Below are 15,627 nucleotides of genomic sequence, written 5' to 3' on the forward strand. Positions count from 1 at the left end.
AAGGTAGAGCAATGCCTTCATAGGCATCAGAGGACATTCTCACCCACAGAGGACGTCCTTGAGAAAAGGGGAAACGAGGTTAAAAAGACAACAGTGACTGGAAGAGACGGGGCTCTAGTCCCTGACAGAAATAGCCAGGGATAAACGGTAAATCTTTGTTTCCATTGTCACTCCAAGAAAACACATCTCAGCCCAACTCTAGCTGTCAGCCAAACCCTGCCCTCACTTCACCAGAAACGTAAAAAAATATATTGTAAATAAAAAGATATTGTATCAAAATAACAGTAAGGCAATTCTTCAGCTTAACAACACATGCGACTTAATTCAAACACAAAATCAGATCTCTTACAGTGATCACAGATCTGGTGGACATACAAATATCATCTGGGTTACATCTGAGGGCTACATACATAGCCTTTAAATAAAGAGTACAACATAAACAATGTATCACCAGCTTTCTACTGCCTTTTCAAGCAAAGGTTAGTGTTTCAAGGCAAAGTTCCCACTTTTCTTAGTAGGTGTATATCAGATCAGTTATCAAAAATGACCTGGGCTCTACTACATTGACCCAAAGATAAAATATATACAATGCAATTATTTTTTAAAAATGTTTAAACTAAGAAAACTTCACTCTCTTTTAAAAGAGTGAAATGATACATCAGCAGAAGCATTTATGGTTCTGAATTTAGGAAGCGCAGCCAAGTAACATGGCACATCACCAACGGAACACGTAATTCCTGGGTGATCAGTGGCATTATGTGACCACTTCTGTCGCTGCCCATCTCAGGGGAACAATCAATTATTGAACTGTTGGCTTTCTAAAGATACAGCCTTGAATAGGGCAAAAGAGCTGCATGGAAATCTCACAAGCTCATTTTTTATTTAGCATGACTGCCGTTCTTGAAGTTAAGGAAAGATAAACTTTTGTTAAAGATCTTTTTTTTTAAACATTGGCAAAACATAATAGACTAAAAACTGCCAGATTAACCAGTTTATCTTGGTAATGCAAAGATCTTCCTAAAGTGTGCAACACCGCATGGGAAGAGCTTGTCTACAGAAGACACCCAATGAAAAGAAAGCTAGAATGTAAATTTACATTACCTTGCCCAAGGAAACAGTAGAAAAGTTTTGACTATTAACAGAAGTCACAATTAATCAATCAATCGAAAGCAGACACAGAGGCAGTAGGGGAATCTTACCAGAACTCGATCTCCAATTTTGAGCTCCCTTTCTCCTTTCTTTAGTGATCCAGCTTCAGATAGATTTGATATAGATTCACTTGCAGATTTTGAAAGATTGCTAATCTGAGGAGTCGAATGTTCCTTAGCAGCAAGCGGTGAAGTTTTCTGTGGAATTCCCGAAGGGGGAAGCGCGGCAGCGGCTGAGGACACCACACTAGCAGCTGATGTGGAAGTTGGGGATGTAGCTCTAGAAGGATGAGCTGCCTGTGTTCCATTGGCTTCATCTTCTGTCAGCACTTTTCTTGTCAATTTTGATGGTCTTGTAAATATTCCCCTCAAGGGTTCACACTGGAAATAGCGAATTCCAGCCACACAGCCATCATTCTTACCAATGGGTTCATCTAGAACAATCCCTGCCCACTGTCCTGGAGCAAACTGGGTTTCACCAAGGAACTGAATAAAGCCAGGTTTATTTCCATTGACCCAAACACGCTCCCCAACTCTGAAATCATCCACAAACTCTTCATGTGCATCTGCAGCGGTTGCGCTTGAGGCCTTTTCATTGGAAGCGGCTTTTTCTGCTGGAGCTGGAATCAAGCACAACAAGAAAGCAAATACGCCATAATATTCCAGAGAGCATCATTACATAGTTTCATTGCAACAAGCATTTGGAAAAGCATGATTTCTAAAATGAAGAAGAAAATTTCAGATTTTCTTACTTTTGAAAACACTGTAATCTCTGGAATACAATAATTCAAAATCTAAGGACAGAGATACTGAATGAATTTAATGTAGGTTTTGGTAAAATCCTTGTAAAGATTACAAGTCTTATCTCAAAAACTACCCAATCATTTCTATCATGACAAGCTTTTTCCAAGGAAAACTGCTTGATCGCATCCAATTAGTAACTTTGATTTTTTTGCATGCAGTACACATAATTTTTGTTAGAAATACTAGCAAAAATACCTTGGTGTAACAGTAAAAATAGTGTGTACTCATAGCTTTCAAGGTATTTTTGTTACAGATGAATAAGGGAAAACTTATTGAAAGATGCCTTACCAGCTGCAACAGATCCAGGTGTTTTCAGCAATGTACTCCCATGCTTGATGGTCTTTGAAGGAGCCTTAAGTCCACTTGGTTTTAACAGACTCATCTTTTTGCAATACCAGTGGTAATCCTCTTTGTCCGTAGCCGACTATCTTTTTCCACACATGAATAAAATATATTATTGGAGGTTTTCCAGCTCTGGAATAAACCTGCATATAAAAATATTAGACATGAAAGAAAAATCAATATTTTAACTCCTGCAGAAATTTTCACATATACACATAGTCTGTATATGAAATGCATGATAAAGACTCTTTACAATAACAACCAGAAGCATTTCGCAGGACAGCATTTCCAACCCTTCGTCTTTTGAAGGCCATTTCCCATCAAAAGACACCAAGTCCGAACCTAAAACATCAAAATAACTCACTTTGCTGAATGCTGCTGTATGCATCCTAAGCTTTAAACTAAAAGGCTATTTTAAGAAAGAAAAACAAAGCCCTTAACAGCATTACTAACATTACACACAGATATAACCACCCTGCGCACCCTGCTGTTTTCAGTCACATTTTTCAAGGGTTGCAGTATCCCAGCAAAAACAACTTGAGACTAGAGAATGAACTGCAAGAGAAATCAAGAGAACCGGGAATTTCAGGATAAAAGCAATAAAGTTTTTAAGAGAGACTGGAACTGAAAAATGAAGACTGATCGACAGAGTTAGATGATGACACCCAGAAAGCAAACATCCACCTCAGCTGCCTGTGACCCTTTGGATCACAAGATGGGTTGGCCGGCAGCCCCCAGCACAGCACTCGGCTCTGCTCCTCGGCCAGGAGGAGGAGGGAACCTTCCCACGTTGCTAGGATGGAGCGCGGCTCTGCCCTGGAAGCCAGCTCGAAGCTTTTCAGGGAACTATGTCATCAGGGTTTTGCCACAGAAGGCATCTTCCTTCTGATTACAAAAGCTTTAGAAAGGCTCTTTCATCCTTAAGAAAAAATTTTACTTTTTTTTTTCTGTAATGTGAATTCAAAGCCGAACTGTAAGCTGACCGGTCACCCCACCATATTCAAAAGCATAAAGCATGAACACAGCTTGGATATTTGCTAAGCTTTGTATATAAAAGTACTGACAGAACAGCTATGCCCACTTAAAAAAAAAAAAAAAAGTATATATCTAAACAAACACCTGAAAAAAAAAACCCAAACCCAACAAAAAAAAAAAGGAAACATAGACATGTAGCAATAGACTGTTTGCTCAACTGTTTGCTCAGAACATGACAAACAAGAACTGTAAAGCCATTTACTCAGCATTTTGGCACCAGTCAGTACACACAGAGGCAGAAAGCTGGCCGATTGCAGACGGCCCAGACCCGTTCCCAGCAGGGCCCTGGTACCGCATGTACAGGATGTTTAAAGGCAAAACGCTGCCATGATATGGGAAGGAAGACTAAACAGACAAGCCAGCCGTGTCTTTTACCTACCAGTAGAAATCTCACCCCTCATGTATTATTAATAGCCAGTACATTAGCGTTCCTAAAAATCAATTCACTGTGAAAAAAAAGAAAGTATCAGGCACACTGCTTTGTGAACCTAAATAACAAAGTGAAACATTCCTTCTGCTATTCCAAGCTCAGCCATGTCAAATTCAAGCCATTATCTAAGAAGTCTGCAAAAAGGTTATACTTTAAAAAGCATTAATTACCACCTTGACTGGATGGCGTTTGTCTACAATTTAAGTTATGCTCCATGAAAACTCTGAAGTAGTGCTGTGAAGATTGCTGAACATTTTTTCTAGCCTTGCCAGAAATATGTCACCCACCCATCTGCAGAGTTATGACTACTGAAGAGAAAAATTTCCCCATTGTTTTTGCAAGACGTATGCCAATTTACTATTAACTTTTAAGTGGGAGCTTTCACGTTCATGAACATGAAAGCAGAGTTCACTCTCTAAAATTAAAGCAGAAGGATAGGCATGAAATATGACACAGCTCTGAAGAACTGAGAGGCATAGAGTTATACAGAAGAACAACTAGAGGATCACATAAAATGTCACTTTGGAGACAGAGGGAACACTGCCGGTTTTTTTCCCCTCCTACTACATACCTGCCCTCCTTGCTAAATCCAAGTGCATCGTATTTCTTCATATTTTGTTCTAGAAATCTTCTAAGACTGCACTTCACTTTGACATGCCAAGGACTTGAAAAGCCTTCCTCTTCTCTTACAGACGTGCCACCTCCCTGTTCTCCCTCACACCGCAGGCCTTATTCCTGCCAAAGCCACCATCTCCACAAGCGTCTCCGTTACTGTCCTCAACCCATCAAAATCCACGGAATGGAAAAACCGTACATAATGAAGAAGGATTTGGTACAAATACAGAAATATGAAAAGGATCGAGATCAGTTCTTTTTAATTCACAGCCTTCTCTGCCAGTGCCGAACACCAAATTTCTGGAAATTCAACAATCTCACCCGGGACAAAGGCTTAAGAAAGGCTGCCTCCTAAAACCACTATTCCACCATTCTTTTCCATATATTACCTCTTTCTTTGCCCCCAAAGAGCATTCCAGCACCACACAGGTAGTCACCATCTATATTGTGCAGATAGGCATATGAAAAGAAAACAAACACTAAATTACACCCCCCCCCAATTACATTTTGCCAGTTTCAAATAATTATTTATTAGTGGATGTTCAACAAACCTCTGCTCATCAGCAAGTTAGAATGTTCTAATATTGCATTTCTTGGCTCAGGGTACTCATTCACATTTTAATCTTGCTCTCCCCAGTCATGGGTTATATATTTGCTGTGTCATTTGCTTTTCTCAATACACAGGCGTTCAGCTAGGCCACAAGTAACACAATCCCTTGTGTCCTGGTTTCAGAGTTACTGAAATTGTAGCTTGATTCAAAAAACTGTTCAAATATAAGCAACACATTTTGGTAAATTATTGCCTTATTGAAATAGTGAAAATGCAACTTTCAGTCTTAGAAATGGTAGCATTTCCTAATAGAATTCATATAACACTGAATGCATGTAAATTTGCATCAAGTGATTTTAAGCATCTCACTCTCTAGTATTTCCTAACAGGCTCCAGATGTCAACTAGCTCATCGGAGTTCTCCTATGAGAGCACAGCTAGCCACTTGTCGCAATTTGCTCTCTTTCCTTCCGTGCATCTGCCTCAGCTCTTCTGAAAAAGAATCTTTATAACCAACAGGCAACGACATTAACTGTAAGTTTCTCAAAAGATCTAACAGGAACCTAAGGAGATGCCCAGAAAGATGCTGATAACATATACTGCTAAGTGTTCAGAAAACCACACATTCCCATAAAAATCAGATTTTAAACACAAGCTTTACACTTGTGCCATTACTGGCAAATATATCATTTTGTGCCATATGAAAATGTGGTACATTCTCGAATAAATTGCAATTTGTGTGTGTGTGTTGGCTACTAAAAAAATTTCAAACACAGATACGAATCCTTGCACTGGCCCTTTTAGTTAATCAGTAATAACCTTATTCTTCTTATTTACCTTTTCAGACCTTGAAGTAGTGCATGGATCGAAGCGATCCATGAGCAACCAGTCGAGAACCATTGGTTTAAGAAAATAAATCATATTAGTCTGATAACAGATATGAATTCTGTTGGCAAGCTGAGATTTAAAATAAAGAAATAAAATTTAACCACATAACCCTGAACTAAAAAAGCAGAATATTTTCCAACTGTCAGAAAAGGAATTCCTATAATAAAAACAGCTGTCCACCACTGTTTCTTTGAAGGCTGTATTTTCAACAACTAGTACTCCAAAAAGAACTAAACCACAATTAAATAAGAAAAGAGGGAAAAAAGTTAAAGCCTCAGTTCACTCCATTTAAGAGCCCTATAGCCATGACAAGAATATAATAGTACCGATAGTTTTTTAAGCTTGGTTGATATCTGACAATCACGCTGCTACCATCACACTCTCCTTCCTCAGGACAGGTAGGGCCAATATTAAAAGTAAAACCTTTAATCTGACAAAACATTTGAAACGACTTGATAATTTAAGGAAGAAACATTTGTTGCCATCACTAACTCAGTACCATGGAACAGATGCAGTGTTTCCATGGAGAAAAGCAAGTTGTCTGTCCATTTGGTAGGGGAACAAAGAGGACATTCTAGAACAGAGCAGCACAATGTGTGAATGGACTCACACCAGACGGCGTCATCTCGGTCCTCTGCGCGCAGACACACGGGCAGGCTCTGCCGTGCACTGGGAGGCTGGAACACTGCTTGCATGGTTTAGTTGTATAATAAAGTGAAACCATTATTTTAATCGATGATCATCTGCTATGGGTCATGCATGAGCTCTTCAAAACATTTCAAATTAAATGAAGTTTATTATTAATATTTTAACACCTTTAAGAGTCTAAATATTGTTGGAAAATGCCTTTCAATGCTGGCACGTTTCTAAGCTCCAAAAAGAGATCACTTGAATTTGTTTATTCTGCTAAGCACACCAATATTTTGCAAAATACATATAAACATTAAGACTAACAGATAGAGTAAATATTCTAAAAGGATTGTGTAGAATAAAAAAACTGCTGAAAATCTCCTGTAACCAGAGATCACATACAATCCCTGTTGTAGACAACTAGTAGCTATCTAGAAAACAAATTCTGACCATACCATGAAGAAAATGTAACATGTACAAAATAAGTCAGAAAATCCCTTCTGTAGAAATGAGATATGGAAAACGTATTTCAAAGACCACCACAATCCAGTAACTTCACTTTCCTGAGAGAAAAACAAAGTCACCACATGAAGCACTATGAAACAACAGCCTGGACAGCATTTCTTAACTATGTTTCATACTCTTTATGTTCCTACCACTATTGCCAAGCTTTCAGAAGCTCATGAATCATTCCTCAAATATCCTGACAGTGGTTTATAGAAAATAACTTGGAATTTTGAACCTGGAAAGTTTTCTCCACTGGTCCATGAGTTACTCTAAGAGCTCAGACCCTGCACATTTACAAATGCTTACAACTCCTAAAATTCTTGCAGTCTTAAATCTTTATGATGTATAAGCATCTTCTGTATGATCCAGATCTAATTCTTACTACAGCTCTAGAAGTTGTATTTGTGGTCTCCTGGGCTGGTATTACATTTCTGTAAAAAGTGAGCATATGTATTTCCAAAAGCACTTAAAATAACTCCTTTAGTTGGGTTTATAGGCTTTTGAAATCCACGCACAGTTTAAAAATGCAACCACGTTACAGCTTTAACAAAATAAATGCCGTTGCAAATACCTCTTGCTACCTTTTTAAGAACACTTCTCTCTGTGCAAGAATGTGCCAGATCACAGCGACCAACTTCTGGAAGGTTCAAACAGGAATGAGATTAATTCATCCACAGCAGGTCCACAAACTGACCAGACTGGGACGTACCGAACAACATCCTTAGTTAAACAATTCTGGACCAGGGGGACAGGGAGGGATGAGCGGGGCACTGTGCCCACTGGTATGACACAGCTCTTCTGACAGCGTCACTCATTCGATGCACAGAACCTGAACCGAAGAGTGGCTGACAAATTGCTCAGACTGAATCATATCTATACGATCACTAGCGCAGATCCCGAAAAATCTTCCAACTCTATTTTAGAAGGCATTTGTTTAGATAAACATGACTTGGTCTGTAGCAACTAGTATGTTCCCCAGAGGGTATTCAAAGCAGTCCCAACACTGCAACACAAACACTGTGTCTTGTCATCACTCATCCCACCATCGAACACCATCACTCCACAGGATAAGGACGTGCCCATAAATAGCTGCTGGGTTTCTGTCACTTCAAAGAGTGAATCTCTGTTTCCTTAAGAACTCAGGACACACTCCTGCTTTCTTGTACACATAGATGGACTGGGGAAAAGCAAGATTTATGGTTTGGGAATCAATCCAAACACCCCACAGTGCTGTCCCTCATTAAAGACACAGCTAATCTAGAGCTCAACCAGCAACTTTAGAGTTATTTCTTAACTGAGATAGACAGTAGACTCTGTATTTCTATATCATGGAGATGACTTGAACTGAAGCATACTCGGGATCAAAGACACTTGGATTAACTTTTAACATCAGGGCTTTTATGGCAGCCAGTCCTGCATATGAATCTGTATTTCTCCTTTGATTTTGAACCTGCTGAGTAATCTCAACTAAATAAAACAAAACGCAGGAGATTTCTAAAAGCAAATATATTCTTACAAGTTCCATAGAAGTAGGTCAGCTGGTAGGAGGGAGACTTGTGTTCAAATAGTCTTGAGTTTCTCCCAATTACTTTAGATCGGACAAACTAATTTCTGAAGCCAAGTGGAAAAATCAAAGTATTACCATTAATACACTTCGTAGCAGCAGGTTATCAATATGTTTGGAGATAATACAAAACTTGAATATAATGTAGTTAGGAGGGCAACCATTATGAGATGCTAATCCACTGAAACTTAGAGGGTTTTAGTGATATTGCTAAGTTGGTACATAAGATACGTGGCTGGTTTTCTACCTTGGAAAGTGCAGGATATTCACTGCAAACTAGATAAACAGGATTCTCCTGGCATATGCTTGGGAAAGGGAAAAGGCAGGGTAAATTCCTATAACTTGGAAACTGTAATAAGAACAGGATGAAGCAGATCAAAGATCGTAAGAGGCTTAGGACCTCAAACCATCAGTCAGATATTACAGCAATGCTATGAGAAAGATAATGCATCAAAGCTTCTGCTCTGCTTCTGGATTTTAACTCTGCATCAAGGACATTTCAAGTCACCTCATTTTACCATTCTGTAACTTGCTATAGTCATTCAGATTCCTAAATGCCTTGAGGTTCTCGCTAACAAAAAAAAAATTACCATTGGGAAAAAAAAAAAAAGACGCTACTGAATATGAAGCGCAAGGAAGAGAGGATGTCCATAACAGTAAAAAAATTATTTTGGGCTAGCAATATTGTGAGTATTTTTTTCTCAATTTTTGTTGCTATTTCTAAATACAGTCTGTTCAATTTTTTAAAAAGATTCCCATCTTTAATTAATAAGGAAGAGCTGATAGCTGTTAAAAAGCTTTAAAAAAAAAAAAAACACAGAAATTATGATGCAAACTCTAACACTTCAAGTTGCCACCGTACACATGCATTATAAAAATGTCACTGCTATAGTCTATTAAAAGATCCGAAAGCACATGATCGTCCTAAGCACACATCATTCTCTACAGAATGAGTCAAGGATTGAGAAGCAGAGAAAGTTTTCACCTGAGAAAGCAAATAATTGCCACCTCTTCTGGTAAGCCCATTGTCAATACTTACTACTTTTCCTACATTTTTCCAAGGAAATTCTTGTCTTTCCCAAAAGCTTCCATTTAAATAACAAGAAGAGTAATTTGACTGTCCACACTCACTTCTTCTGATGAAAATACACTTTAACCATCTCAGTAAGTGCATTCAGTCCACAATAACAATTACGATTTTGGAATAGCGGAACATAAAGTTTAAGTTATTTGGGATCTAAAATTTAAATGAAAGTTTGAGAACAAAAATGTAACCTCCTGTCAGCCTCAAACCCAAATGCATATAAGCAAAGACACAGAGCTTCTCCCTAATACAATTACAATTGAAAGAGCTGAAACAAAGATGCTGCTTTTTACAGTAAGAATTTAATTTTGATAGACTTGGGTGAAACTGTAACTGTTTCACACTCTTTGAAAACATCAAGTCAGCAATCCCTTTTTAGCTCTCCATGTTCTTAGCCTTTTAAATTAGCACCATGACTGCTATACAGCTGGCATATGATAAAGTAGAAATATAAATACAGAACTTAGATAAATATCACTGTGATTGAGTGGATGCCGCCACCAAGCAGAAAGGCAGAATGAGAATGTCGGATAAGCTAACTCTATTAAATAGAGAGGTTTTTCACTTTGCCTTGCAATTTCCTCTCAAAATAAGCTAAAAATACAAACAGTAAGATTATAAAGATCAGGAAAACTGAACAACTTTTAATGGTTTCTCCTTGAAACAGTAGAGTGAAGACATCTTGGAAATTAAAAGAATACATGGTACTATTCACCCAAGAGTCTTCCGTCTGAGTTGGTACAAACAATCAATGAGATATTCCAGGTGGAAAACAGTCTGGCTGGTGCTAAGGTAGCAACTTGAGTCTTCTTAGATCCATCTTCTAAATCCTTTCCAGCCTTTTGGAGGCCAGGAGAACATACCAGATTTGTGGGTGTTCCTAAGGGTCAGTTGTACTGCTATAATTCATGCGAGTGCAACATCACCTTGCAAAAATAAATGTGTGTAGAAGACAGACACCTGGACAAGCCCAGACATATTGTTAGATGTTTGAAATCACGGGGACCGTGCTGCTGACAGAGCTGGCTTCAGTTCTGCTGGTCAAGAACGAAATGTTTGCTCCAGCAGAAATTGGCACCTAGCTGAGGGCAGCTGAGATTACAGCTAATGCAGTATATAATTGCCTTTCATTAAATAACAAAACACCATCCATCTGAGGCATTTCTAAACATGCCAGTCCAATAAGGATTCCAGTACGTTACTTTTTAGACGTGCCAGCAGAGCCAGTAGTCTCCAAGGAATGCCAAAAGATTAAACAAGAGCTGCATTCATTCACGGTCATCATGTTCAAACATTAGAAAACTTGCATTCAACATACAGAGCTAACATTTGACCTGAACGTTTTAGAGAGAGAAAGAAAAGCAGTTTTGAAAAATCATATTGGCAAGACAGATTGCTCGTTTTCTTTTGAAGGAAGACCTATTCTGAAATATTCTCAGTCACTCCCAAGAAAAACTTTAACAGGGCTAAAAGGATAAAGGGAGGAACGCTAAAGGAATTACCCAATCTGTCCAAGATGAGTAACTAAAGGCTGTCCTGGATACTCGCGTTCAGAAGATGATAAACATTTACAGCCTATAACTCAGACAGGAAACCTACGGGAGCTCTAGAAAGTCACAGCAATCAGCACTGCTCCTTCCTACGGCATAATCACAGGAGGAAAGAGTGGTTTTACTTCCTACAGTACACATCTGTGATAAGGATACAAGACAGCTGTTTTTCTGCCCCTCACTAGAAAGTCAATATCTTCTCTTTAAAGGAAACCATACAAATTATATTAAACTTTTTTTTTTTTTCCCCAAATAAAATCTCCCTCTTGACCCATAAAGATACCGACATTTGAGGTCACATTTCCGAGCTTTTCTGCTCCAGCCGACACATCCCTCTTCCTTCAATACACACAAAGCTTCAGTGCGCTTCAGCACAGACAGAAAATCTTGAAGCACGTGGAAGGACTGGACAGGAAAAGCACCTTAAAATCTCATAATTTTAAACTAAGAACTAATAATCCTCTGCATGTTTTTCAGTCATTCTCCATTCAGAATGTAAATGAAGAAGTTTTGTCCCTGAACAGTTATACATTCCTTAAGACTAAGATATGTTGCTGTTGGGGCAATGGGAAAGTTATTTACTTTTCCTCCACAGTATCTCATTTGCTATCTTGTTACATGCTGTAGCAGGTGCAAACAGACACAAACTGAAGAAAAATCACTCTCTGACATCACTAGTCACAGAATTATATGCATATTTCTTTTTTTTAAATAAAATTCTTCACAAAGCAGCAGGCATGAAGGCATTTCCTCTTTTGTACCTCCTTTCTTCTTCCTACATATTAATACAGATATCACATGTTCTACAATCTTTCTGCATAAAGATCTCAAAGCAACCTGTGAACTTCCATAAAACCCAACCCATAAAGCACACGGGGTGAGTGAGTGAAGGGGCAGGGAGGAGAGAGTCTTAATTTCACAGTCGTATTTTTAATCATGAACATATACAGCCATGGACTACATTTTCTTCCTCATGCTATGTTTCGGAATTTTTTTTTGTGGTGTTGCCTTTTGTTAGTTTTTATATTTTAATTATTTAAAACACATACACAAAGATGCTACAATGAAAGGGAAAATTAACACCTGACCTTAATGCAGCAGAAGCCACATTAACATGTGAGTAACAGCAACAATTACCTTGTGCCCCATGATAGCTGAGGCACAGAAAAGAGACCACTGAATGGCCTTAGGTAGCAGCAGTAGGGATCTAGCGGGAAGCAGGAGGGGCCTTACAGCATCGCCTTTGGATCCCGCAGCTCGAACCTGGGCTGTAAACATGGCAGCAAACTCTGGCAGAGCCACCCGGAACCGTGGGGTGACAGAAGGGCAGCTCACCTGCAAATCGGTAGCTCTGAAAACAACACAGGCGTAGGGAGCAGACATAAAACTAGCCAGCGCCATGGTAAATCATAAGCCAAATCATTAATGGGTGAAATATTGACATATAACTGTGAGATGCTGAGAACTGCAGGTCAGCATTTACTCAGACCCCTTCCCCACAAAGTCATCCATTCAAGCCGCCAATAAGCACAATGCTACGTTCAAGGGTGAGGCTTGAGCAGAAGGTCTATCCGAGACCCTCACGTCCCCACCTGCTCCTCACGAAGCAGGAGGACACCCGAGGAACCTGCGCGGTGAGAGACGAGGCCGGGGAGGCCCTGGCCCACCCGAGATGCTGCACTCGCCGCCTCGGAGTTCACCGAGCGCGGCTGCCCCGGGACACGGCGGGCGGCCAGCGCCGTCCCACCGCGGGCCCGGCGGGAGAGGGGGCCCTACAAGAGCGGAACGAGCCCGGTAAATCCCGAGCACACGGCTCGGGAACCAGCCAAACAGGCTGCTGTCACGGCGGCCCCGGCAGGCAGGCGCAGGCACGTGTGGCGGAGGCCAACAGCTCCCCGGGGGGTGGCCGCCCGCCCCGGCTCCCGGGGCCTCGCCACACCCAGCCCAGCATCGCCCCTCCGGGGCTGCCCACCGCCCTATGCCCCGCTCAGGGACCCACACAGGGTCCCGCCACCCAGGCGAGTCCCTCAGCATAAGGTCCTCCAGCACTTCCAAGTCACGGCCGCTCCCCGTCCCCTCAGAGCGCCTCACCGCCCGCCGCCTCCGCCCCGAGTCCGGCGTCCGCTGAAGCGCCCGGACGGGAAGCGGAGGCCCCAAGGCGGGAGGCAGCCGGGGGCTCCCCCGCCCTCACACAGCTCCGCCACGAGCCCGGCAGCGCCGCCACCCTCCCCGCGCGGCCCCAACGGCGGCCTCACCGTTGCCGCCTTCGGCTCCGCGCCGCCGCCTTCCCCGGCCGCAGCTCCTGCCGCCGCCGCCGCCTCCTTCCCCTCTGCAGCGGCGGCGGCGCCTCCCCGGCTCGCAGGGGGCGGAGCGGGCCGATCAACGTCTGCGCCCGGCCGGGCCCGCGGCACCGCGAGGCGGAGACTGCAGCAGCGGGAAGCGCGCCTCCCTCCGCGCCCCTGCGCCGCTCCCGCTCCCCCGCGTTCTGCCTGCGCCCCCTCCTCGCCTCCTTTCCCTTTGTCTCCCCCTGCTTTGTTCGCCCCGGGGCGGCCCCGGGTCGCCGCCAGCGCGGGGCCGAGCGGGAAGCAGCGGCATTTCGGTCTGTCCCGGGCGGGCGGGGAGGGCAGGCCCCGGGGCAGCCGCGCGTCCCGGCAGCCGCTGGGGAGCGGCCGGGGGCCGGTGCGGAGGCTCGTCCCGGTCTCCGCAGCGGGGAGAGAGCCCGAGCATCTCCCCTCGGGGAAGGCGCTGCGGCAGCAGGGAGGGGGGAGAGCGGGGAGGAGAGGCGGCGATGTGAGGCACAGAGCTCTTAGTGAGTAACTTCACTGTGGCTTCTTTTCTCCATTTTCCTTTTGTCCTGATGCCCAGAAATGTATCATTACCTCTCTTGCTCTCAAGTACTAAATATTTTAATTTTCATTGTGTTTGTGAAGCAGCACATTGGAACCTGGCGTTATCGCATTGCTCAAGTTTAAACAGCTGTAGCAGTAGCTCCAACACCGTCATCCACAATTTAATACCAGTTTTCAAGGCTGACTCAAACAGCTCTGCTTCACTTCTTTACCTCTTATAAACAGGCAACACAGCCCAGCCAGAGCCGACCCATAACTGCTGAATTCATCACAAAGCAAACCTCAGTTTGCAGTCTCACAGATCATTTAGTTTCTGCATGATGCCATTTGAACAAAAGGGTGATGAGAAAGCAGTTCCATTGCTGGAGCCTGATTGCAATTTGTGTTTCATTTTGGCTCCATTCTTTGGCGTTAATCCAGCATGGTAAAGCACAAAATGGTGTGACGCAGTCTCCCAAATAACAGGTTTCAACTAGATCAGCATTTAGCAATGTTTGTTAGAATTTCACTTCCTAAATGTTAAATAGAATCTCTTACCACAGCCATTAGATGGTGAAACAGACACTCAAATCTCTGTACAGCCACCGTTCTTCCTGCAAAATTTGGTAAAAGTTACACTGAATAAGGGTTTAAATATCAGATTGTATTTAGAAGTGCAGAGCTAGCAAATGATTGCTTAAACCAAAAAAATAGATCCTGCAACCTCTAGCTATGGAAATAATTCCTAACACAACAATTGCAATTAGGGTAAAAACTACAGTCAGACTTTACAGAACACTTGCCCAAAATACCTGTTGACTCAAGAGCTACAGCTGTGAACCTTTGTCCTTGTTTTCTGCTATCATAGATTTGAGCTTTCTGTTCATCTTGATTCTGAGTGTTTTATTTCACAGGTAACTGAGAAGCCATAGCCTATTAAAAAGGATGGACTATGCAAATCATTCTATCACTTATGTAAATACCAATAAAAGACAAATTCTCACCTACAGAGAAGCAAAGCAGAAGAGTTCTGTTCCTACTAAGAGTGAGTTCTAAAGAAAGGGTAAATTTTTTATTCAGTCATTGGATGACAGCTAAATATACATTGCAAAAAAACCATGTCAAATCTTTGTGGCTTATAGTTAACTAAAGTTCAGGAAGTGTTCAACTGTCACACATTAATTACCATGTTATTAAATCCATCCTGTTTGTACACTTCTCCAAGAATTGAGATGAGTTCCTACCTCTGACTCAGCCCCTCCCACCCCCCAAAATGCAACTAGGACTCTATGAAGTATTCTTAGGAACAGCAGCAATCTCCAATGGCATTTACTTACCAGGGGCAACATAGCTGTGTTACAAGATGAAGGTACTACAAAGTTCCATGGCAGCTACCAATACATTTCAAACACTTTAATTATATTTGAGCTTTTTCCTCCTCTCTCTGCTTTTTTCCCCCAGCTATCCTGCCTTACAGACTTTGCAGTAAAAATAATTCTTCTTAGCAGCTAACACATCTTCCAGATATCTTCTAGAATCTCAGCTATTTCTCTTTTCATGACAGATTAAGCGCTGTGAATTAGGTTATAAAAATGTTAAGTTAGACATTCAAATCTTTTAAAGATACAACTAGGCACCTGGTACCCTGAATAT

At 41.8% G+C, this 15,627-nt stretch overlaps 1 protein-coding gene across 1 annotated transcript in view; it reads right to left on the reverse strand.

Moving 5' to 3' along the window:
• The window catches only part of CLIP1 (CAP-Gly domain containing linker protein 1), a 63,440-nt gene extending 49,893 nt beyond the window's left edge, over positions 1-13,547 (reverse strand). The window contains exons 1-3 of the mRNA XM_065646153.1: positions 13,402-13,547; positions 2,241-2,437; positions 1,200-1,768 (exon numbers count right to left, since the gene is read on the reverse strand). Of these exons, the coding sequence (XP_065502225.1) occupies positions 1,200-1,768; positions 2,241-2,334 (663 nt within the window). The 5' untranslated portion in view covers positions 2,335-2,437; positions 13,402-13,547. The remainder of the gene's footprint in view (positions 1-1,199; positions 1,769-2,240; positions 2,438-13,401) is intronic.
• Between the last annotated feature and the right edge of the window lie 2,080 nt (positions 13,548-15,627).

Source organism: Caloenas nicobarica, chromosome 16 (genome assembly GCF_036013445.1).
Source record: "Caloenas nicobarica isolate bCalNic1 chromosome 16, bCalNic1.hap1, whole genome shotgun sequence".
NCBI classification, from domain to species: Eukaryota; Metazoa; Chordata; class Aves; order Columbiformes; family Columbidae; genus Caloenas; species Caloenas nicobarica.